Genomic DNA, 25,783 nt, shown 5'->3' with positions numbered 1-25,783 from the left:
ATTCTAATTTATACCACTTAGTGTTTCTAGCCATTGATTACAATAATAACGCAGAACCTAACCAGGTATTCTGGACCTACGAACAGGACTCAGACTGAGTGTAAATGAACTTATAAACTAATGGGAAGTTTTGGTTTAATTATCCCTAGTTTTCTTCCTATCTACTCTTACACCGAACAACATCTCCTTTCAAAGTAGATGTTTGTACGATAATGATTATATGATAGAAATAAATAAAAGCAACATGAACTATCTCGAATACATAGTCCTTCATTTATATTTTCATAAAATGTTTACAAAGTCTACGGAACACATATCTCTCTGCTTCGTTAATGAATTATAATTTCACTATTTACGTTAAATATATATGTGTATAGTAAAGGTTTTTAGAGTTAAAATGAATAAATTATTTATAGCAAACAGCTTAGAATTTTCCACTTAATATTATTTGTATGGTTTAATCTTATTAAATTTTTATTCTTAAATCTAATTTATCCCATAGAAGCTTAATTCATTTACAAGACCCAACTAAAGTTATACGTATAAAAGTTGACTTCATTTGTACATGTTTTCCTTGCTAAAGGAGTATATGATATGATGGAATAGTTCAGTGATGAAAACTCCGAAACGATTGTGGTAATGAATTAGTAACTTTACTCATGAAATCGATTTCAAAATAATTGTCCAATTAACTGGTTGAATATAATGAGGAATTTAAATTTGAGATTTATGTACACCAATTCCCATCAAAATGTTCGTTAGGAGTGTCTCATAAAGTTAATAGAAAGACAACTAAGTGATCATAAACATATAAAATCTTACCAATCAGTTTTGAGGAACTTAGATACGGATTTAAATTAACATTATCTAACGCTGTATTTCATATAAGATGAAACAAGTGAACTAATATTAGTCTGTAATATCTATCAAAGTATTTTGGTGAATAGTTTCCCTCTGTATCAATTTTGGAGTTAACTTACTAATCAATTAGATCTGATCAATTATTCTGAATACACTGATAAAAATACTGATTTCAATAGATAATCTAGTCATTTATAACATGGCACTACAAAATAGTTGTTCACATTTTGACTACAATCCTTTCGAAGTGACAAGAAAACGTCCCCTATTAATTAAGATTTATATTTACTATTGGTTAAGGGTATATAAGAAACTGTGTACGCTAAAGTTCCGGAAATTTTTAACGTGTGCTGTATTAATGTTCAAAGTATGGGACTATTGCATTTTGTTCCACAGAATAATTTTGAAAGACAAGATCCCATTCTATTACTTGTAATACTTTTATAATATCAACATTAATACACAAAATTTGCTACTCCTTGTTTTAAAATTTATATCTCATCAAAGTGACAGAATTCAGTAAACGTTTTAATACTGATACATGAGGCAGAAGTAGTGACTAATTTTGATAGGTAATTCCCAAAGTTCTAAGGATAAGCCGTGATCGGTGAAATTTGACAATGTTGAGAGTGTGGCAGTGACTCACTGATTGAATTGAGAAATAGTTGAACAGGTTGGGAACGTAGGACATTGGATGTTAATTTGTTGGTCGAAAGGTTAAGCATTCGTTCCGAAACATAAAGATCCTAATTTTGATCATCACTAAAATAGTAAATGTCGACTACCGAGGAGTACCATGCTAGAATGAGGCAGCTGTTCAGTATTTCCTGATTTTCAATTATTGTTTGACTAAGATTAGTCTATGATTGAAACTATGAAATTGAGCAATCTCCATGATATCCTTACACTGATGAAAACCTAGAGATAGTGAATTAAAAGATCCTTATGTAAGACGACTATACCTGGATAGGAGACTAGGCCAAAAGTAATCTTTACGACTTGTGAAAGAATAACTGCTTCAGGCCAGCCATGCCACTAGTAAACGGAAGTTTTTCATCCATCTGGATAACTTGTCTTTGAGTCGGTTAATCTCCTAGATGCATATACTCTTTAACTTACTGTAAATCTTGAGTCCCAGTACACTTACACATTTATAAGCTTTTTATTTCCATCTCAAACCCTATTCCTAATATTTATTCACTATCATTGTCATTGGTATTACATTATTATACTTCTCATTTGCTTTATGTTAATATAAGAATGACGATTTAAGCTAACGTACATTTATGCCTAGGCCCTTATCTTGCTTATAACTGGTATGATAAGGTAGCCAAATGTGGCATATATCGTTCTATTTCTTTTTACTAAATCTGCAAACAAGTGTGATAGACAAAATATAAGTGAAAGCCCGACATAAAAACAAAAGTGATTTTTTTAAAAACTCTCAAATAATAAAATGAAAAGAAAACCTATAAATATAACAGTACAAGAAAAAAACAACTAAAAAACCCAAGGTATAGGAGATAGGTAAATAAATATTTGTGTGTAGAAAATTTGTTCGACTGTTTACTTATAAAATTCGTATATATATATATATATATATATATATATATATATATATATATATATATATAATATCAAGCAAAGAATGCATATATATAGACAGATAATATAAACTTGGAAAGCAAACAAAATGGAGCGGAACGATTAGATACCAGTACTGTTGTCGTTCAATGATCAATAGTTATTTGGATTAGGAAGAAAAACAATTTAAAGGTAGACGAGAACAAACGTAATGACAATGTCGACACGGGGAATGATAAACTAGTAAAGGAGTAAATGAAATGAATAGAACAAAATATCAGTAATAATAATAAATAGACAGATATACTTGTTTATTGGCAGGAAATAAAAACATATTTTGAATGATTACAACAATTATTGTATAAGAAAGTTTGCAGGTATCTCTGTGAAAAAGGTTATAGTATAAATTTCAAGCTAAAGGCACTTAATTATGTGGATAGAAACGTAAAGAGAACGAGTGGAAGAAAGATTAAGGCACTTGATAAGATAAAATACGAAATGGATGTTGTGCATGTACGTATGTATATATAATCAAGAGGTCACTTGGTAAGATATTATTTCACAGAGTAAATAATAAATGCTTTTTACTTTTTAATTATCAATAATATCATCGTAATTATTTGAACCTATGTCAATGTTAATTTTGAAGAAATTAACAGATTGTCTGTTATGATTATGTGCATTTTATAGATAAGTAACACAATAAATCTGATCATGGAAGTCAACTTATTTTCTTTATAGTCTAGCCTAGTCTATTTACTTAAAATGATTCAATCATTAATGTAGCCGACCGAGGACGTGAAGATAAATCTATAGCTACCATTTCATTGGCTTGTGATGAAGTTAAAGTTCTTTCTGTTGTTTCAGAAAAATCTGATAAATTTTTATCTGGTAAATCCCATTGTGTTTCATCCGTTATTTGACATGAATCAGTTGGTACATGATTAGATTCATTGTATTCTTGATTAGTTCTATAACTACTGACATTATTATTACTACTATTGCCATTATTATTAGTAGTAGTACTAGTGGTACATTGTCCTACAGTTGAACAAATACCTTGGACAACTGCTTTCATACAAATATCAATTTGTGCAGGAGTCAATTCAGTAAAATTACATCCTAAATTAGACATCGTAGACCAAGTTGATGAGTTCCATTGTGATGAAGAATCAGAACAATTCATACAATGATTATTTATTGGATTTAAAAATGATCGTGTATCATTACTATTATTAAATGGTTGGAAAGGTAAACTATTAGAATTAGATTTATTTGGTAAATTAACTAAGTCAGATGATGGAATAAAATTTCGTAAATTTAAACTTGTTATTTGTGAACTTTGATAGATTTTAGATATTGACTGATTCATAAATTGTGTCGTTGTACAGCACGTATCTGGTATACGAAATACACTTGGAAAATTAACAAGATTAGTAAAATGTTTTGAAGCTGAATTCAATGACTCCACCATTAGATTTGAATCAGTAAGTGATGTGTTATGATTCAAATCATTATTATTACAACTATCCGATATTTGTAAAGTAAACGAATTTTCAGATAAACGAGGATGCATATCACTGTCTGTAGAAGACGATATTGTTGTTCCAGTGGTTATTATTGGACTAGTAAATAATGACTGATTAGATGGTACAGTATTATTTTTTAGTCTCGAATCATTAATTGTTGATAAAATACACTTGGATTGATGACGATTAACAGCACTAACACATGTGAATTGTTTACCGCATATACGACATTGCATTTCTGTAGTGCGCAAATGCATCTGTAAATGAATAATTTTCATGTGATAACGCATACTACTTTTAATCTCATAGATTTTTCCACAAAATTTGCAAACATATAGTTTTCTACCATTAATTTGACGTTCACATTCATCAATTAGAGTATTTAATTTATCAGCACTAGTTAAACGCCATCTTTTTGCATCAACTTGGGATTTATTTGTCAGTATTGTTGTTTGACTTTCATATAGTTCTGCAGAATTATTATTTTGCTGATCTAAAATATCTGAAGATATAGATCCATTTTCAAATTGTTTATCATTGTTTGTTGAAATCGTTTTTCGAATTGTTGAAACTCGATTTTTTAACTGAATTTTAGAAATATTTCCTGTCATATTAATTTGTTTAATGTCATTATCGAACATTTCAGATGTTGTTGTTGTTCCAGGTACTATTACTACTTCTTCTAGATTAGCACATTTATCAGCAATCATAGAATAATTTTCATCTATATCAATTACACTAGATTCATTTGTGATTGGAGAAGAAAGGCATTTATTTGAATAGTTATTTGGACTATGATTTTCATTTACTGGACTAAATTTTTGACAAGAAGAATTAGAAATAGTAGATTCAGTAATGAAATTTCCATCACGATTTGAAGCAATGCCAGAATCACATAGATTTTCATCGCTTTCTTCTTCCTCTTCTTCTTCAATGAGCACTTTAAGTTGTGATTCTTGTTGATCGACTACTTTACAATCACCATTCTAATCAGATGAAATAACAAAGGATCATACTACATACAGATCAAATAAAAATGTGTTAAATGGGGTATTTCTCATCAATAAGCATTCATAGATTTGGACAACAAGTATAATTAGATATAGGATATAGTGACATAAAAGTTACGCACATATAAACTGAAAATTTAAAGCTTCTTAGTTTGTTTTTTTCTCTAACAACAGCGAGAGCATCAACTGTTTTGCATCCTAAGGTGTATTTAAAAAATGATGAATAATGGAATATGCTTCAACGTAAGTAAATTGAGAAACAGCTATCGCTTTTTTTCAGAATATTTACTTAATTAGTTGATCGATCGGGTAACTCAAATATCATTAATCACTTTTAATGAACTAACGCATTAATCCAAGGTGTCAGTATATGAAACAGAATAAAGAACATAAAAAACAAAGAAATATTTAGAAAAGAGAGCAAGAAAAACACCAGTTGATGTGTGATAATAAGTTTTTGAAAAGAGAATGCATCACAGTAATGTCAGTAAGGTCAATTTTCAGCTATTATTTTTACTATAGTCAGTCAATAATTTTTAATGTCTTGAGAAATCTAGCCAGAAAGTCTACACTTTTTATACATTTCAAGTCATCAGTTAATAATTTTGTTTATCATTTTAATGATTGACTTGAAGAAAATGTTACGCTTGGCTTTATTATTATAAAAATGGAAGTTCAACTACCGATAACTCGCAGTAGGATAGAAACATCTATGATTAAATGTTTGTAACCATTAAAGTAGTTGTACTTCAGTAATTATACTTCAATACCCCACTGTAATACAAAGTGTAGTGATGCGAGACATAATAAAACGTTATTATGCATTCAGATATTCTATAGGAATCGTAAATGAAGCAGAATTACATGTATCAAAAGATCCGCCTGGATATATGTCATTAAGATAAATTCAACTTCATGCATAAATGAAGCAAACTCTGGAACTACAAGCTACGCACTTTGGCTCCCCAAAAAATAAGCTGTTTTGAGACAATAACACTCCAATATCGTCAACAATCTCCGCATTTGAAATGTCTAGTACGCATTAGTACAATAATAAGCATAGTTAGTCATATTTTAATCTTAATTTCGGATCCTAAATAGCTGAAGACTTAAAGACAGGAAATGCCAAAGTTACTTCCTAAAATTGTAGAACTGAACGTCGACCCAGTCAAACAAAGATATTTTACCACATCAAAGGGCACTTTTTTATACGTGCTGATATTTTGGAAAATGAAAACTAGCTTCAGACCATAAAACTGTTTTCAAATAGTTTCTGTTGATTTTTCTCATTCTAAACGATGAAGTTATTGCAGTTAATATAAGGAATTAACCTTTAGATTTATCTCAGTAGTCTAAAAATCTAGCTCTTACACTCCAGTTTATGAATACAAGCAAGTTTGAGATTCTCGGATTTGAACACGAGTATTACTATCAGGTGCCCAGAGATGACTGAAGAATTTCGCAACTTAGGTCTCGAAACGTCACCAAACATTTAGTAAGAAAATGATGGCCTTTAGTATAAAACGACAAAGTGTATTGAAAAATAAAACGCACGCAATCTGATGAGTTTTTAGTCATGAATAACATTAACAAATCGTCAAAAGAATGACCTAATAAGTACCATTCTAATCAACATAGGCGTCATAAAAAATTCCATTTAGATTCCTCTTTTAGCCATAGTCATCCACGTTAGTGAACTATTGAGGGAGAACGCTACAACACATTGTCCTCAACTGAACTGGCTGTGTAAGATCATGCTTAATATATATGGTGAAGAGTAAGGAAATATTATATTACAAGCAGTAATACCCAACCCCAAAAGTCGTGGTATAAAGAGGCCCTTGAACTCTTTAGATTATAGGTACTCATTATATTTAAATCAAAAAATGTTTCTAACTCATTTCAAAATCCTGTAAGACCTATCAATAAAAGGTAACCAGAATTCAAAAGTAACTAGGTATTTCGGCTTTAAAACGTCCAGGCGAAATTATTAACCTCTCCTTAGTTAAACAGAAAATGAGTTGCTATAAAATCTTAGGCTTCAGATAAACAATACAATAGCTGTGTGAGATACAAAGATAAAATTTGCGTACAGATCTGTAGGTTAGTTAAGTGAAAACACCAAAAATCCGAAAGATTATTTCCCATTTGTAAAACAAAACCACGGTCGATTTCAAATTTACGTTCGAAAACTATAAGAACCTATATAAACGACTTAACTCACCCCATTTAAAGATTGAGTTTTTATAGAACAAAAGCTTATTGAGGAATCGTTTTTTATCATGGAACGTGGATAAGATGGATACCTACAGAGCGTTTGAAAGCTTTTTAACTCATCAGTTTCCCCTTTAGACGGTTTGCACATACTAAGTATTACATAACTGATTTTTTCCATTAAATGAAATGAAATCTGAAATGCTGACAGAAGTTCGTTTGATGACAACCTGTTTGCCAATACTGACGCATTTTGAACCTGTGAATTGTGTATATTTCGGTTCTCATAACCTTACCATTTTCGTGAATTTTTCCAGATACTCTGTATTTATTTCCTGTCCATCATGCTCCCCGCACACATCATCACCACACGAGCACTTCATAACTCCAAAAATGCACAAATTCTCTGTCCAACCAAGGTCACCAGCAGACATTTCACCGAAGTAAACAAACAATCTCAACGATCCGGAATATGTTCAATGTCTACAGACCATCTATTAATCCGAGATACACGACAATGTTTTCAGAATGAATAAAAAGTGTTTACTAGCTGAAAATTTCAACTCGAACATATGTAAGTAATCTTATGGAAGACAAACACTTTTACACTTATGGTAGTTGAAAGTGATTCAATTCATGCAACACGAAATTTAAAGGTCTCAAAGCATTGTACATCATTAATTCGAGAAAATAGCATGATATTACAATATATGTTTAATCATTAATCATCCAGTAGCTGTAAGAATGCCACACTCAAATTTTCTAACACGCTATTCATATCTTGAAAGAAGACTACCTAACAAAAGTGATTGTATGTTGGCTCAAACATTACCTGTCGACATAACAAAACCTGTAAATGATATGTAGTGACCTACTTTTATCAAGAGAACGCGATGGGTTTAATGGAAACAATCGTTGTTATAACCAATTGTACCAGTGATTGTTTTACTGTGATCGTTTGTTTAACTGTGCTAAAGACAGCCATATTACTACTCCATTTCTATCCATTACTTTCCTGTGGACTGTGACCTTGTACGCTTGTACTCTCGCCCAATAATTCCGCTTGTATTCCTTTTGACGCGATCTCGTTCTTCGTTCGATACCACGAGATCGCCAACGAAATAAATCTGGATACTCTCCATCTTCGCCTTCTGGTTTCTCTGGCACGCGCTTTCTTGTAGTGGTGTTCATTGTCAATCGCGACTCGACACCACGCTAAAGATGCTCGCACGTATCTCGAAACTGCCATGAAATCAGTGAAAAGAGGTTAACAATGAAAACACTTACTCTTCAAACTTTTTGGTAGTCTTAGATTGATGCTAATATACGCCTATGATCAGGCTTTCCTCAAATCATTCTCACCGACTAAAAATTTGATGCTCACTACATCTGAGTCTCTCTGCGATTCTAGATCACAGTAAGAAGCATATTATTTCTATTTCGAGACGAACAAGCAAGAGTGAAAAACTATGTTCCTAAATACAAAAGTAGGTTTTTTGTTGTGATGTGGGCTATAAAAATCTGTACTAACATTTGATGTAAAATTCAAAACTGAATCTGATCACCAAGCGTTAAATTTTATTTACCGTCCAATTACATCATTTAACCGATCATCTGCCATGGTCCTGAGATACAGCATAGATGTCAGTGCCTGTGATTTCACCAATAAGCAACCAACGACTTGACGCATACCACAGGTATATTTTCTAACACGCTATTCATATCCTGAAAGACAACCATAGAAAAGTGATTGTATGTTGGCCCAAACATTACCTGTCGACATAGCAGAACTTGTAAAGGATACTCGCACGTATTGCGAAACTGTCATAAGTGCAGTGAAAAGAGGTTGGGAATGATATCACTTACGCTTCAAACTTTTTGGTAGTCTTAGATTGATGCTGATATACGTCGAAAATCGAAAACCGTCCTGCTTGTTTACACGAGCCATCATACAATAAACCTGTCCCGTATACTTGCCCTGTACCTTACGAATCGTGGCAACGTACACATGAGGATTATTGTGGCACATTTTTTGACTTATATCACACTTCATTTACTACTGGTTCATATTCCGAGTGGCAAGAAGCAGTACCCACGAACAGTCCCAGCAGAAACTTTACTCCAAAAGTGATGAAGAAGATATGGTAGTCTTGGAGCTATACCCAAAGTATTGGTAATGGATAATGGAATCAATTTCACAGGAAAATATTTCAACGGCTGGCTTACTGATATTTGACGCCGTCATCTGTTCACAGAACCATGACATCCCAAGTTTAATGGTTTAGCAGAAAGTTTGCTGGAATTTTGAAGATTGCTATCACATCAGTGAATCCAAGTACTCCGGACTGGCTAGAAAAATTTATTCAGAATTTCTTTCGTCCGTATAGTAACGAAGAACACTCAAGAACTCATGACAGTTCATCTAAACCCTCTAACTGGTCCCAAATAACAAACACATGCAGACAGCCTTGTGGCGGACGTGGTGAGTAACTAACAAATATACTGTAAAATTAAGTGTTTCATGTCATTGTAACAATGCAATACAATCTCATACTGGGTACTTCCAATGCGAGTCCTTCTTTATGTCCCGTCAAAGTTCTGGGCTTGTTAGTATTAGTGGGTTTCCGTTATTTTATTTCAAACTTACACAGCACCTGCAACAAAATGAGAGATTATCAGACTGTTATTTACTTTTCGTTAGGTATATAACAAAAGTCTTTCAGGTGGTTTTACTATTTTTATTCCCAAACGAGCTAAATACTTCAAGCGCGAGAGTCTCACTTTTAAACACACAATCCTGCCAACATTCAGTATAAGGTAATAGGTGATATAGTCCCCACACAAAACTAGGAAGGAAGTAAGCATTCTAGCTTTAATTTTAATGGGTTGTTGGGAAAAGACGTTGGGCCTCTGGGAAAAATAATGAACGACGACAAGCACGTACTATTTGTTAAGATATAGACTAAAATGACCTACAAGAACCCTCTTCTAAGCCTCAGATGATAGTAGGCCTGTGTGGTTTTCCGAACTGTGATATCTTTCACAAGTTCTTGCTGTGTGACATATATTTGCGTTTATCTCGGGAAACCAGTATATGAGTTCTGCCAAAGGTTTCATTTTGTCATCACCCAGATGCCTACTATGGAGACCTTCAAGAGTAGATTTACGTAATGAAGGAGAAATAATAACACGATCGATTAAACAGAATACCAACAGGAATAGTGGATATTAGGTCCAGTAGGGCTAAATGTACGGGAAATCTACGTTAAAGATTCGTACTACGGCCTTCGCCTATAACACTGAGTATATGCAGTGGTATTGGTTCCTAACCACAGGATCTTCGAGACATGTGTTCAATACATTGAATTTGTCGTTAGCAATTAAAACAACACACTATTGTTGAACCATAGCAGCTGAGGAACGTGCTTAGGGTTTTTCAGGATGGTAAATGACCTATGAGGATTCACAATCTGCAACAATAGTGAATTGCTTTCCGAAGCACAGCTAATTGTCCTTTCTGAGTTTGCAAATAACCTTGTCCAGAAACAGTAAGTCCACCTAAAGCACAGATTACTGGTCTACCTTCCTGCTGCAAAACCGTACGAATACCCACAGGCGATGCATCAGTGATAAGGACAGAATATACACTAGAAGAGTAAGACCGAAGAATAGCATCAGATTGAATAAACTTGAGAAGACTTCTTAAGTATGGCTCCGCTTCTGCATCCCATTTATATGAGTTGATAGTCAGCACTTCAAATAGACAGTTGACGAAACTGGAAAAAACGGGATAATACTTAAGTGAACCAAATATTGGATGCCATCCTAAAAGGTTTTTCGGGGATGATACATTTGTGAGTGGAGCTATTCGCCTGGTAAAACCATAACCGTCAACCAAATATCAAAGACATTCAAAGCCAGATAAACAAAATGAACATATGTTTGGATTCACAGCAACGTTCTTCCAAACAGACGATGTAGTATAGCAGTAGTTCGCTCATTATGCGTTAATTTATCAGGACCTTGAACATTAATATCATCTTGATAAACTTTAATACATTTAAGATCACTGACTAAATTATTCATCACGTCTTGAAATATAGCTGAAAAACAACTTCAACCAAATGGAAGCCAGTTGCGTATGTATGGTAATTAGAAGTATTTGAATTACCGTATTAACTAGGAACACTCGAAATAGTGCAATTTAAACCAAATAGAACTAGGTGAGCATGAACTAACGTATTGTATTTAGAGTTCAAAATCAGACAGACCTCAAGTATGAAAAAATCATTACTTCATACAATCAGCACAACCGTCACAGCTTAAATTGGAATCTAAGTTTCTGTAATCCATTGAAAGTCTTCACCTTATGTTCATTGTGTGTCTGTCGGATTGTGTTGAATATAGAATCTGTGTGATCTAAAATATGGAACGAACTCACCGAGGTCCTGGAATTGTATATGATCAACATATCGGTTGTATACCAAAATCACTGATATCTGGAATTCGAACCATAGATTTTCCAACACTATCCTTCCCCACGAAATAATGTTGGGACCTTATGTCGCAATGTTCTGAACAATTTGACGTTTCGAATTTGCATTATCTTCTCATATCTCACACCTCGATTATTATATGTGAGTATTTGAGGATACACACTAACGTATAATTTGGGGCATTCCTTCATGTAACTGTAGTATGGCGCCGAGTCGCGGTTGACTATGATCACCACTACAGGAAGACTACGTGCCAATTACCAGGTCAGATCCTTCCATAGACCAAATATCAGAAGGCAATTGAAGGTTGTAGTAAGATGTATTTGTTGACGATCTCGTGGCATCGAAGTAATACCGACATCGTGCCAAAGTTTACAAGCGTGACTACTGAGCGTACACGAGTCCGTGTAAAGTCCTAGACAACGGAAGAATGTGTGTTATTATTACACTTAAACAAACAGGTACAGTGAAACAATTACTGGTACAATTGGCTATAATAATTGCTCTCACTATACCAATCGCGTTCTCTTCATAAAAGTGGGTCACCAAATAACTTTGACTTGCATAAAAATGTAATTCGTATTCCTTTCGCGTCTCATGTTGGAATACCCAGGGTCGTAGTTACAGTTTTCAGGTAAAATGAAATGATATTATATATATATATATATATATATCACTAACATATGTGATCCGTCGAGGCTTGATTAAACTACAAAACAATCAAAAGGAAAATACTCATTAGGATTATCTTGGATTTCATTTGAATTTTCTGTAAGTGCAAACTCCACACCTGTTCGTCGTGAGACTCCAGTTTGTTTCGTTCAAGGTTTTGCTCGTTCCCGTTATTGAAGTACGGTATATCTGTGTTTTTGCAATTTAGGAATTCAAATTAACAATAGGAGCAAACTCCAATTTAGCTACAAAGTTTAGTTGCAATTTACAAATAGTCGACCCAAATGTCGTTCTAACAATAATTATAACGATTATGGAAACAAATCCCCAATTTTATAGGTTCTCGGAACGAAAACTCCCAAGTACCAAGCCAAAGACAAAACGAAACCGAAATGTCCGAAAAGAATGACATAAACAAACAAGTTCAGGAGTTGAGTAAAACAAATACATCCAAAAACACACTAAAATTATCAATATTCAATAAAAAGTTTCTATACAGCCAAATGTATTCAGTTCAATCGTAACATAGTTAGACATGACAGTTTTTTGTACATGCCTTGTGAAATTTTAGTGTGTGAAACATAATCGTCTATACTATACTTCAAAAATTTTCAAAGGCTTAGAATAGAGTTAACTTTTGTTACCTTAAAAAAGGAATTCAGATTATTTATGTGAAGACTTTATAGTCGCGTGCACTAAATGGAATAGAGGACTGAAAATTCAGAAATTCAAGTACGGTGTCATCCAGCATTTCTTCAGGAGGTGCGAATTCTTTGAGATCTTTGATAAGCAGTATCTAAGGCACTTAGTGATTGATGTTAAAAAAGAACAGCTAAGAAAATTAATTCCTCAGACTATTTCTCCTATTGACAGATAGTTCCCATTTAAACATTAAAATAAAACATGAATTTCGGCGAAGGGATCTCTTTTCAACGAATTTATTATCAAGCTGTACAATCGTATATATATGAAAATTTTGTTTTTGTAAAAGTACTAATTCCATGAGGAAATGTGAACACAGTTAATAAAAAGGTTATAATACTAGATTACGTAATACGAATAATAACAATAGATTTAGTGAATATAATAAGATTATTAAAATGATTTAAATGTTTTTTGTTATAATAATTAAAGGTCATAGGGGTGTAAAAATAAATAAGGTGATGTGTATTCACGAATAAAACAATGAGAATATAAGACATAAGTAAAGGGGGAATGCAGTAATAATAATAATAATAATTGGATGACCAAAATACTTAAGGCCAAGGTAACGATAACGATAAGACCTAACTTATTTTGTACGCATAGTTCTGGTTTAAGCTCCTAGATGATAAGGGCTTCGGCTATTTTTAAAATTTGGATACGAAGAAATTTGGGTAGATTTGAACGGTTTATATAAACAACCTTAAATTCATTTTTTGGATCTGTAGAATGGTTACAGTCGATTAGGTGTTTAAGTATAGAACCCCTAAACTACTTTCCTTTCACCCTTATAGAACCAAGCTGGAATATGTTCCCGTATCCTAGTTGAAAGCGAGCGCTGGCTACGGCCAATGTACCTTAGTCCACAAGAGCAGGTGAACTGGTAGATGCACATAGAGGCGACCAGACGCGGAAGCTTGTCTTTTATGGACACAGAAAATAAGTTCCTACTAGTGAAGGTTATTCGCAATTTAGCTGCATTAAATGTTCTTCTAATAGTTGTTGTTAGACGAATTCTGATTACGTCTAATGTTTGATCACCTTTAAATTCCAGACTTATATAAAGGTTTTTATTCGTAACGGAACAACTAGGTTTCTTGTCACAACTACTTTTATTCATATTCTTTTCTGTGAACCGTTCTGGGTAACCATTCTCCGTCAGGGTTCTCTTGAGGAATTCGAGTTTTTCGTTAATGCATTCCTTACTGCATATCTGATGAATTCGATAACATAAAGAATGGATGAGGTTTCTCTTTCTACTTAACGAGATCCAGCTATAGAAGTTGGTTAGCTGGCCATTCCATGTTTGTTTTCTAAAGATGGATCTTTTTAATGAACTATTACTCCTTCTCATCAGACGTACATCAAGAAAAGGAATTGATTGGTCTCGTTCCCTTCCTGACGTGAATTCTATGGAAGGGTGGCATGAGTTAAAGGTGTGTAGAATATCATCTAAATCAATATTATTGTCACAAACGATAAACGTGTCGTCCATGTATCTCACGTATAGGTGGAATCGATTGATCATTGCACGGAGTTGGTCGTTTTCTACCTTTGCCATGAAACAGTCTGCTAAAATTGGACCCAATCGAGACCCCATTGCGATCCCATCCCTTTGTCTATATATTTCATTATTGAAACTGAACTGGACACTAAAAGTACGGCGTAACAATAGTTCTTTCAAGTGTTCATTCGGCAAACCTAGATCTATGTTGTTAGAATCAATATACTCACATATATAACATATCGTTTCGGTTAAAGGTACGCTAGTGAACAAAGAGTTAACGCCAAGCGATAAAATGTGTTTTCCGGAAGTATTAACGTCCTTAATACGATCAATAAATTGAAAAGTATCATGAATAGAAAATTTAGATACTTGCCTTCTAACCGGTTCCAATATTTCCGCTAGCCATTTGGCGATTCTGTGGTATGGTGAATCCGACATATCCAAAATAGGTCGTAACGGTAAACTCGGCCTATGTACTTTCGGTAGTCCATATAAGCGCGGGATGATTGAACCCATGGGACGTATGTGATTATATAAATCTTGGGTTATTATCCCCTTATTCTTAAGAATTTTAACATCCGTTAGCTGTTTTTCTATTTGCAATCTTCTTTCATTCCAACATCGATTGATATTCCTTTCAGTCTATTCAAACAGTAGTGTTTGTATGAACTAACGATTGTATGGTATTTGATTCCTAATTGATTGCAAATGCTAAATACGATACGTCAGTTCGTGGGCACCTTGTTCTATTTAGTTTGAATTGCACTATTTCGAGAATTCTTGGTTAGTACAACAATTCGAACACCATATTATCCCAGCAATCAACCGTTCGCAAAGTTTAATTTCCAAATGTCCTAAAAATTGAACATCGCGGTCCGTTCCTGTAGTTCAGGTAAGAAGTCTCTAACCGTTTGGTCATCTTGTCACACAATATTATGAGATTCTTATATTTCTTGATTCGAAGCTGATGCGCTGTTTATGACTGAATAGAAAATTTTTTCCAATTTCATGATTCGATGAAATTGGTTTGTCGCGATGAAGCCTGTGATCGAACAGTTAGACATACATTCAAATTTTGACGCTTTTGAGGTTTATATGGAATGGTTCGAGATCTGGACTATGATCAAGGAAGATGTTGAGGATGATAATATTGTGGCCCAGTTCCTTACGTTCATCGAGAAAATAGCCTACAGCCTAATAAAAACTTTGGTATTTCTACAAAAGCCTATTCCACTTTCCTATGCAATCTTCAAGGAACTACTACTTTACCAAGACTCCGTGTAATGCTCAGTAACATTGTCAGTGCAGAGAAGTTACTTACTGAAATCAGATGGTGATGTAAAAATACCGCCTAATATACCGTATTCTGAGCGCAATCCCATCGGGAACATTCTCAAAGAACCTCACGAGACGCTTAATCGAGGATTAAATATCATCGGGCAAGGTGTGTCAGAAGACACGAACCCTGACCACACAGAATCTGATATTCGGAAATGGAAATTCATCAAAACGTTTTTGTAGCCCAAAAATATGTTGGCTCAACAAGTGGTGAGACTAGCTATGAAAGAGGGCGATTCTAGAACCCGGCTGATGAAGAACAGCCTTCCCATCCTCCCACATGGCGGCTTCAACTCTCGAAGCATTTCGTGCCAACAAACGCTGGTTGCCAACTAGAATCCATGTGCATCCGGATAGGTCACGTGATGCCAGGATCAAGCACAAAAGCAAGTTAGAACCGACCATTCCACCTATGGACTCTCAAGACCGTGAAAAAATGTGGAAGGACAGTGGCTACCAACTCGAAAATCCTGTATAGGTAAGCTACCTGTCCATTCATATAAGGCTCATATAGATAAACAGGACGGGAAAGCTCACGCGTTTCAAATTAAAAGTATAAACTGCATGTATATGAACGCTACGGTTTTACCGAATAAAATGGATGGGCTGCGTGAACTCAGTAATGCTAATAACACTCATCTGACAGAAATATTTGAAACATGGATATCTTCTCAATTCATGAAGCAGGAGCTACCAACACTCAAGATTTCTTTGTTTTGCAACGACAAAGAACAAGAATAGATGGCGGAGTAGCCTTGTACCAGCAATTTGACTTTGAAGTACTTCAAGTGCACAACCAAGAGTTTGATGAACCTGCATGGCGTTCAGTAAGATTATCTACCACCTCTAATTGTCCAGTTGAAGTCAACTACAGGAAGCCTATTACCGACATCGAGTACGACAACTGTATGTTGGAAGGATTATCTCTCTCCACTCGTCTCGGATTCACTCATATCTTGGTTCTTGAAGACTTTGATCTTCCCAAAGTCCATTTCACGGAACATACGTACACTCGAAGTCAAAACTCTGCTGAGGCTCGGTCCTTCAATGTTATTAAAGATCTGGGACTATGCGAAAATATGGAGTCAACAACTTGTTGGAGGAACAATCAGACGCCATCGCGCTTAGACAGGGCCTTTACGATCGAATAACTCTTAATTGACGCCGCCGACCTTCTGACAGAACAGTACTCTCTGACATTTCAACCGATTCATACTGACTTTATCGATGAAAGCTTCATCTGTAACCAAACAGGACTCTCAGCAGTGAACCTGCGCGCTGACTTGATTTACCGGAAAAGGAAGCACCTAATAAAAACACTTTCCTGGTCTGGATATAGTCCATTATGCTTTACTGAGTGAAGTAGCCCTGTAAAAGCTTAGGTTGGTTGGTTAAGAGTTCACCTCAAACAACTAAGCAAATATCAAAACAGTATAGTTCAATTATCCATTCACTTCTTTATTTGGTATAGGCGTTATATTTCCTATTATCTTATATTGAGTGTTGAGAGGCTTTGTTTGTCTGAACAAATAATTCGAAGCTTCACTGTGACTGCGCGAAGGTCTAAATAGAGACCTATTCACTACTTGTCTGGTTTCTTCTATCAATAGCAAGAGGGTTACCTAGAGGCACGAAAGCTCCAACCTTAGAAACACTGCTTCGCGTGATGTTCTCACATTCGCTAAACCGGGGTGCAATATGGGAAAATTGAAAGCTGGCTCACATTACATCAAGTTTCAAAGGGTGTCGACATAGCAAGCCTTCAAGCTAGCACTTCTTTCGAGAGCCTTAAAAATTATGGAGTCGCTGATGTGCGACTGTATGCTCAACCATTTACCATCCATAAACTTCTTTTCACCCCGACACCACAGCTTATTAAACGGCTACTTTTGAATAACCAACCTACTGACTGCGGTGGACAGATGGACGATCATCCTTGATCGCAAGGAGGAGGTTGACGTCTTTTGCATTGACTTCTGAAAACTCTTGATATGGCCATTGTAGAATCCAAACTAAGGTTTGGACAGAAGAACAACTGCCTAGGTAGTTTAGATACACGCTACAACCAAAACAAGGTGATTGGGTAAATGACGGTTCTAGATTTCATTAGAAATATGAATGTATATCATTACCTATACAAATATTATCACTCAGTTACTCAACCAATAATTGTTCAATCAGTAGCCAAATTTAAGTTACAACAAATAAACAAGTTGATAAAGGATGTAAGAAAATTACCAAGCGTAACAAACAAACGTCGTTCTATCCTTTCTGGATAGATCACGTACAGATTCGTTCGAAAGATAATGTTTGGTTGCATTATAACAAAGTGTTTCTAATTTTGGAAGAGTGCTTCAATTCACAATCAAAAATGCATAATTCCAACCAATGCAAACAACACAATCAAAGGGGGAACAGATATGGCTGGCGCCAAGACTAAGTATCAACTAAAATAACATAAATGCGGTTAAGGAAAAACGTAGAATCTCGGTGAAGGCTTAAGAAAAATAAAATAAAATATATTGAAATACAAATATTACCATCTCAAATGAAAATCAAGGAGACCAACAAAATGTACAACTGAATGAACCAACAAGAATAATTTACAGGTGTACACATGGAGGGATTTTCACACACAAAACCTTCAAAATGGATCATATATCAACAGTATATGTCTTATCAATAAGCTCAAACAATTGGGTATCAAATCACCTTTGATCGATTGGCTCACTTCAAATCTAAAAAATCAACATTTTAAGGTCAGGGTTAACTTCACTTTCTTTCAGCCTGTGAGATGTCCCATTGGGGTTCCCCAGTGTCCAGTACTAGAACCTCTTCTTTTCTTGATTTATATAAACAATATTTCACAGCAGGTATCGCCAGATTTACTACTTTATGCTGATGATATGAAACTTTGGAGAGAGGTACGCAACTAAGAAGATAAACTGGCACTTCAGAATGGTCTGACTCAACTTCAAAGTTGATCAGGCGATAACGGACTTACCTTAAACCCTAAAGTGTAAAGTAGTCCATCTGAGACATGTTGCAGACCACAACAATAACTGAAGCAACTCCTCTCTAAAGGTGTCTCGATTTCAAAAAAATCTAAGAGTGTTGGCACCCTATGATGTGATGTCTTACGCTAACCGCAACGAAACCGTCTTCAGAGCGAACGTTGCACCAGTAAAGTTGATGCGCATTTTTGGCCAGTTCGACAGAAGAACTGTCCATATAATCTTCAACAGTTTTATTCGTCCCCACTTAGAGTACTGAAACTTAGTATTTCCTCTCCCGGTCTAAAAGGATAAGGACACTCTGGAAAGTATCCAATGGCGAGCCACCATATCACTTCGGGGACTCAAATTTAAGCCTTATGAATAGTGCCTCCGTTCACTGAACTTTCACCCATTAGAATACATGCCTCTCAGAGGTGACCTCATAATGGCTTACTGAACCCTAAATACTTCTGAACATCCCCTTAAACACCTACTAAAGCTTAGTTCCAACGAAAACCTTAGGAGTAACACTCAGAAACTGGATGCACAGTACAGCAGAACAGACTCTAGCTACACCATCTACTCCTTAGGAGTAGTCAAGTGCTGGAATTCGCTCCCGGCTGCGCTGGTACAAGAGACGTCGCAGGAGTTCTTTAAGAGAAAACTTAACATATTCTTAAAGACCAAGAATAGTATCATACTTTGATCTACCAATTTTTTTCTTTTTCTTCTTCTACCGATAATATACATAGGTTCCTGTCTGAAAGTATTGGCGATCCATTGCTACTAGATAAGGAAGCCCGTTAAGCGAAAGCTTCTATTACGTCTAGAACCATTTGATGCTCTGATCAGATTTATGATATTATTTTACCAGATATGGGTTGTTTTCATGATTCATGAGTTTCTAATGAAATTATTTACAAGTGCGTGCAAGATATATCGAGTGCATCAAGCCCTGATCAGAACTCGGATGTTATTTCATCAAATGCGGCTTATCCTTATGATTAATTTATTTCTAACGAAATCTCAATTCGATGTGGGGAACAAGTTTTAAATAAGTTAGAATCTGATTACAGTCCATGTAGTGTCGCGCCAGATGGTATTTGTCCTCAAAATGGATTTGTATCTCGTGATATCCCTAACGAATGTGACGAGTATGTTCCGAATCAGTCAAATTCTAGTCACATTTCTGATCTTATTGTGTCAGATGGTGGATATTCTCACAACTAATGTATTTCGTGTAGAATGCCCAGTCAGTGGCATGATGAATCAAAAAGCACAGTAAGGTTTCCCGAAGCAGTTGATTTTCTGGCTACGAATATGTCTGGCATATGTTTGGTCTTGAACTTGGTTGTAATGGTCGTTTCTGGTTTCTTAGCTGGACGTGGTTCAGTCCTACGTCTGCAGCGCATCCTGGCTAGGAACCCTAGGAACGCAATCCTCAGATTCTGGATGCAAACCATTCTGCTGTGGTACGCTGACTCGAGTAACAAATAGAGCACGTTTCTCCTGGTACCGTTCTACGTAAAAGACCCTCGGTGACAACTCGTGGATCAACAATCGCTTCAAGCTTGTCAAAAGCTTCGTCCTACAATCACACGTTTGCCGATCAACTCCACAAACGAAACCGCTCCTTTCTAGCGAGGAAGGGGCTCCTGTAGTGGCCAACGTTTATAAAGAGAACGCGATTGGTTTAGTGGGAGCAATTATTATAGCCAATTGTACCAGTAATTGTTTCACTGTACCTGTTTGTTTAAGTGTAATAATAACACACATTCTTCCGTTGTCTAGGACTTTACACGGACTCGTGTACGCTCAGTAGTCACGCTTGTAAACTTTGGCACGATGTCGGTATTACTTCGATGCCACGAGATCGTCAACAAATACATCTTACTACAACCTTCAATTGCCTTCTGATATTTGGTCTATGGAAGGATCTGACCTGGTAATTGGCACGTAGTCTTCCTGTAGTGGTGATCATAGTCAACCGCGACTCGGCGCCATACTACAGTTACATGAAGGAATGCCCCAAATTATACGTTAGTGTGTATCCTCAAATACTCACATATAATAATCGAGGTGTGAGATATGAGAAGATAATGCAAATTCGAAACGTCAAATTGTTCAGAACATTGCGACATAAGGTCCCAACATTATTTCGTGGGGAAGGATAGTGTTGGAAAATCTATGGTTCGAATTCCAGATATCAGTGATTTTGGTATACAACCGATATGTTGATCATATACAATTCCAGGACCTCGGTGAGTTCGTTCCATATTTTAGATCACACAGATTCTATATTCAACACAATCCGACAGACACACAATGAACATAAGGTGAAGACTTTCAATGGATTACAGAAACTTAGATTCCAATTTAAGCTGTGACGGTTGTGCTGATTGTATGAAGTAATGATTTTTCATACTTGAGGTCTGTCTGATTTTGAACTCTAAATACAATACGTTAGTTCATGCTCACCTAGTTCTATTTGGTTTAAATTGCACTATTTCGAGTGTTCCTAGTTAATACGGTAATTCAAATACTTCTAATTACCATACATACGCAACTGGCTTCCATTTGGTTGAAGTTGTTTTTCAGCTATATTTCAAGACGTGATGAATAATTTAGTCAGTGATCTTAAATGTATTAAAGTTTATCAAGATGATATTAATGTTCAAGGTCCTGATAAATTAACGCATAATGAGCGAACTACTGCTATACTACATCGTCTGTTTGGAAGAACGTTGCTGTGAATCCAAACATATGTTCATTTTGTTTATCTGGCTTTGAATGTCTTTGATATTTGGTTGACGGTTATGGTTTTACCAGGCGAATAGCTCCACTCACAAATGTATCATCCCCGAAAAGCCTTTTAGGATGGCATCCAATATTTGGTTCACTTAAGTATTATCCCGTTTTTTCCAGTTTCGTCAACTGTCTATTTGAAGTGCTGACTATCAACTCATATAAATGGGATGCAGAAGCGGAGCCATACTTAAGAAGTCTTCTCAAGTTTATTCAATCTGATGCTATTCTTCGGTCTTACTCTTCTAGTGTATATTCTGTCCTTATCACTGATGCATCGCCTGTGGGTATTCGTACGGTTTTGCAGCAGGAAGGTAGACCAGTAATCTGTGCTTTAGGTGGACTTACTGTTTCTGGACAAGGTTATTTGCAAACTCAGAAAGGACAATTAGCTGTGCTTCGGAAAGCAATTCACTATTGTTGCAGATTGTGAATCCTCATAGGTCATTTACTATCCTGAAAAACCCTAAGCACGTTCCTCAGCTGCTATGGTTCAACAATAGTGTGTTGTTTTAATTGCTAACGACAAATTCAATGTATTGAACACATGTCTCGAAGATCCTGTGGTTAGGAACCAATACCACTGCATATACTCAGTGTTATAGGCGAAGGCCGTAGTACGAATCTTTAACGTAGATTTCCCGTACATTTAGCCCTACTGGACCTAATATCCACTATTCCTGTTGGTATTCTGTTTAATCGATCGTGTTATTATTTCTCCTTCATTACGTAAATCTACTCTTGAAGGTCTCCATAGTAGGCATCTGGGTGATGACAAAATGAAACCTTTGGCAGAACTCATATACTGGTTTCCCGAGATAAACGCAAATATATGTCACACAGCAAGAACTTGTGAAAGATATCACAGTTCGGAAAACCACACAGGCCTACTATCATCTGAGGCTTAGAAGAGGGTTCTTGTAGGTCATTTTAGTCTATATCTTAACAAATAGTACGTGCTTGTCGTCGTTCATTATTTTTCCCAGAGGCCCAACGTCTTTTCCCAACAACCCATTAAAATTAAAGCTAGAATGCTTACTTCCTTCCTAGTTTTGTGTGGGGACTATATCACCTATTACCTTATACTGAATGTTGGCAGGATTGTGTGTTTAAAAGTGAGACTCTCGCGCTTGAAGTATTTAGCTCGTTTGGGAATAAAAATAGTAAAACCACCTGAAAGACTTTTGTTATATACCTAACGAAAAGTAAATAACAGTCTGATAATCTCTCATTTTGTTGCAGGTGCTGTGTAAGTTTGAAATAAAATAACGGAAACCCACTAATACTAACAAGCCCAGAACTTTGACGGGACATAAAGAAGGACTCGCATTGGAAGTACCCAGTATGAGATTGTATTGCATTGTTACAATGACATGAAACACTTAATTTTACAGTATATTTGTTAGTTACTCACCACGTCCGCCACAAGGCTGTCTGCATGTGTTTGTTATTTGGGACCAGTTAGAGGGTTTAGATGAACTGTCATGAGTTCTTGAGTGTTCTTCGTTACTATACGGACGAAAGAAATTCTGAATAAATTTTTCTAGCCAGTCCGGAGTACTTGGATTCACTGATGTGATAGCAATCTTCAAAATTCCAGCAAACTTTCTGCTAAACCATTAAACTTGGGATGTCATGGTTCTGTGAACAGATGACGGCGTCAAATATCAGTAAGCCAGCCGTTGAAATATTTTCCTGTGAAATTGATTCCATTATCCATTACCAATACTTTGGGTATAGCTCCAAGACTACCATATCTTCTTCATCACTTTTGGAGTAAAGTTTCTGCTGGGACTGTTCGTGGGTACTGCTTCTTGCCACTCGGAATATGAACCAGTAGTAAATGAAGTGTGATATAAGTCAAAAAATGTGCCACAATAATCCTCATGTGTACGTTGCCACGATTCGTAAGGTACAGGGCAAGTATACGGGACAGGTTTATTGTATGATGGCTCGTGTAAACAAGCAGGACGGTTTTCGATTTTCGACGTATATCAGCATCAATCTAAGACTACCAAAAAGTTTGAAGCGTAAGTGATATCATTCCCAACCTCTTTTCACTGCACTTATGACAGTTTCGCAATACGTGCGAGTATCCTTTACAAGTTCTGCTATGTCGACAGGTAATGTTTGAGCCAACATACAATCACTTTTCTATGGTTGTCTTTCAGGATATGAATAGCGTGTTAGAAAATATACCTGTGGTATGCTTAAGAACTGCACCTGTATATTTTCCAGAGTTACTGCCGGTCACATGCCCGGGTAAAGGAGGAGGGTTTGGCATGGGGTTAGCGTCCCCATCTCGTAGAAAACTAACTCGCTAAAAATCGCTTACCAGAAAAAATAATTCAAACCATTTTAACTCTGCCCTGGGAGTTAGAAGGTCTTCATTTAGAAGAATTATGACGCTTCATGGTGAAAGCCCAGTTCCTTCGGAAGCCACGAGCCCGATGCCCCTTCTCAAAACCAGAGCAACAATTTTTATAGGTACATGCGAACAATGTGATAGATCGGGAAGACCAGTGAAATAGCAACGGAAATGAGGAAATACAAATTGGCAGTACTGGGAATCAGCGAAAATTAATGGACCCAAGCTGGAAAGAAAAGGATGGGTTTTGGGAAAGATGCTGCTGTACTCTGGTCACGAAGAACAAAATGCTCCACACACTCAGAAGTTGCTCTGGTGCTGTTCAAAGAAGCACGAAATGCACCTATAAGATGGGAGTCTCATGGAATCACAATGAATATTATCTAATGATATGCACCCACCAATGATAGCAACGACAATGATAAAGATCAGTTTTACGAGAGGCTGCAATTAATCATAGCAAAGTGCTTAAGAAAAAACTTAACTATCCTGATGGGAGATCTAAACACCAAATTTGGAATAGACAACAACGGTTATGTAAGATTTCATGGGACGATATGGACTGGGAGAGAGAAACGAGAATGACGAGAGATTTACAAATCTATGTGCATTCAACAAATTGGTCGTAGGCGGCACAATATTCCCTCACAAACGCGCACACAACGCTACATGAATCTCACCGGACCACACCACAGAGAACCAGATAGATCATATTTGCATCAGTAAAAAATTCACAGGGTCACTGTAGATAAGAGGACGTTATGGAAACTTCTTCTACACTACGGAGTTCCTGAGAAGATTGTCAGTATTATCCGGAACTCATACGATGGACTACAATGCAAAGTCGTGCATGGAGGACAGCTGACAGATGCATTCCAAGTAAGGACCGGAGTCAGACAAGGCTGTCTACTCTCTCCCTTACTCTTTCTTTTGGTGGTCGACTGGATTATGAGGACCTCGACATCCGAAGGAAAACACGGAATACAATGGACAGCTCGGAACCAATTAGACGATTTGGACTTCACAGATGACCTAGCCCTCCTATCACATACATAAGAACAAATGCAGATAAAGACATCCAGTGTAGCAGCAGTCTCTGCATCAGTAGGCCTCAGAATACACAAAGGGAAAACCAAGGTCCTCAAATTCAAAGCGGAGAACAGAAATCCAATCACTCTTGATGGCGAAACTCTGGAAGATGTAGATTCCTTCACTTACCTGGGAAGCATCATCGATGAACATGGAGGTTCAGATGCAGACGTAAAAGCGAGGATTGGCAAAGCAAGGGTCGCATTCCTACAGTTGAAAAACATATGGAACTCAAAACAACTGTCAACCAATATCAAAGTGAGAATTTTCAATACCAACGTCGAGGCAATTCTACTGTATGGAGCTGAAACTTGGAAAACTACAACAACCACCATCAAGAAGGTACAAGTATTTATAAATAGCTGTCTTCGCAAGATATTATAATAAAACGCGCGCTTTTGAAGGTTGTAACTTTTTTTCACGTGGTATTATTTTATTTTCCTATTAGTTTTTCTCTTTAATTTAACACTTAATAGTGATAAATAATTCGTCACTGATAGGGGTCTATCAACTTGACACCTTATTTAGGAACTCAACGTCATAAATTAATCTTGCTAATTTTCACGCTATCTCTATCACCAATTAACGTTAATATATTTACTCTTAACTAAT

The 25,783-nt window shown here is 36.0% G+C and overlaps 1 protein-coding gene across 1 annotated transcript; it reads right to left on the bottom strand.

Annotated features, from left to right (window-relative positions):
• Window positions 1–2,282: 2,282 nt before the first annotated feature.
• Window positions 2,283–7,632, bottom strand: MS3_00002792 (uncharacterized protein; the record flags this gene model as incomplete). Its single annotated transcript, XM_035730412.2, has 3 exons — window positions 2,283–4,960; window positions 7,209–7,457; window positions 7,495–7,632. 3 exons carry the CDS (start codon window positions 7,630–7,632, stop codon window positions 3,206–3,208), a joined length of 2,142 nt encoding a protein of 713 aa, XP_035589437.2. The 3' UTR covers window positions 2,283–3,205.
• Window positions 7,633–25,783: the final 18,151 nt, after the last annotated feature.

The sequence above is a fragment of the Schistosoma haematobium genome, chromosome ZW (assembly GCF_000699445.3).
Source record: "Schistosoma haematobium chromosome ZW, whole genome shotgun sequence".
Classification (NCBI taxonomy): domain Eukaryota; kingdom Metazoa; phylum Platyhelminthes; class Trematoda; order Strigeidida; family Schistosomatidae; genus Schistosoma; species Schistosoma haematobium.
Note: the sequence above shows the minus strand (reverse complement) of the source record. Positions and strands in the feature narration are given on the sequence as shown.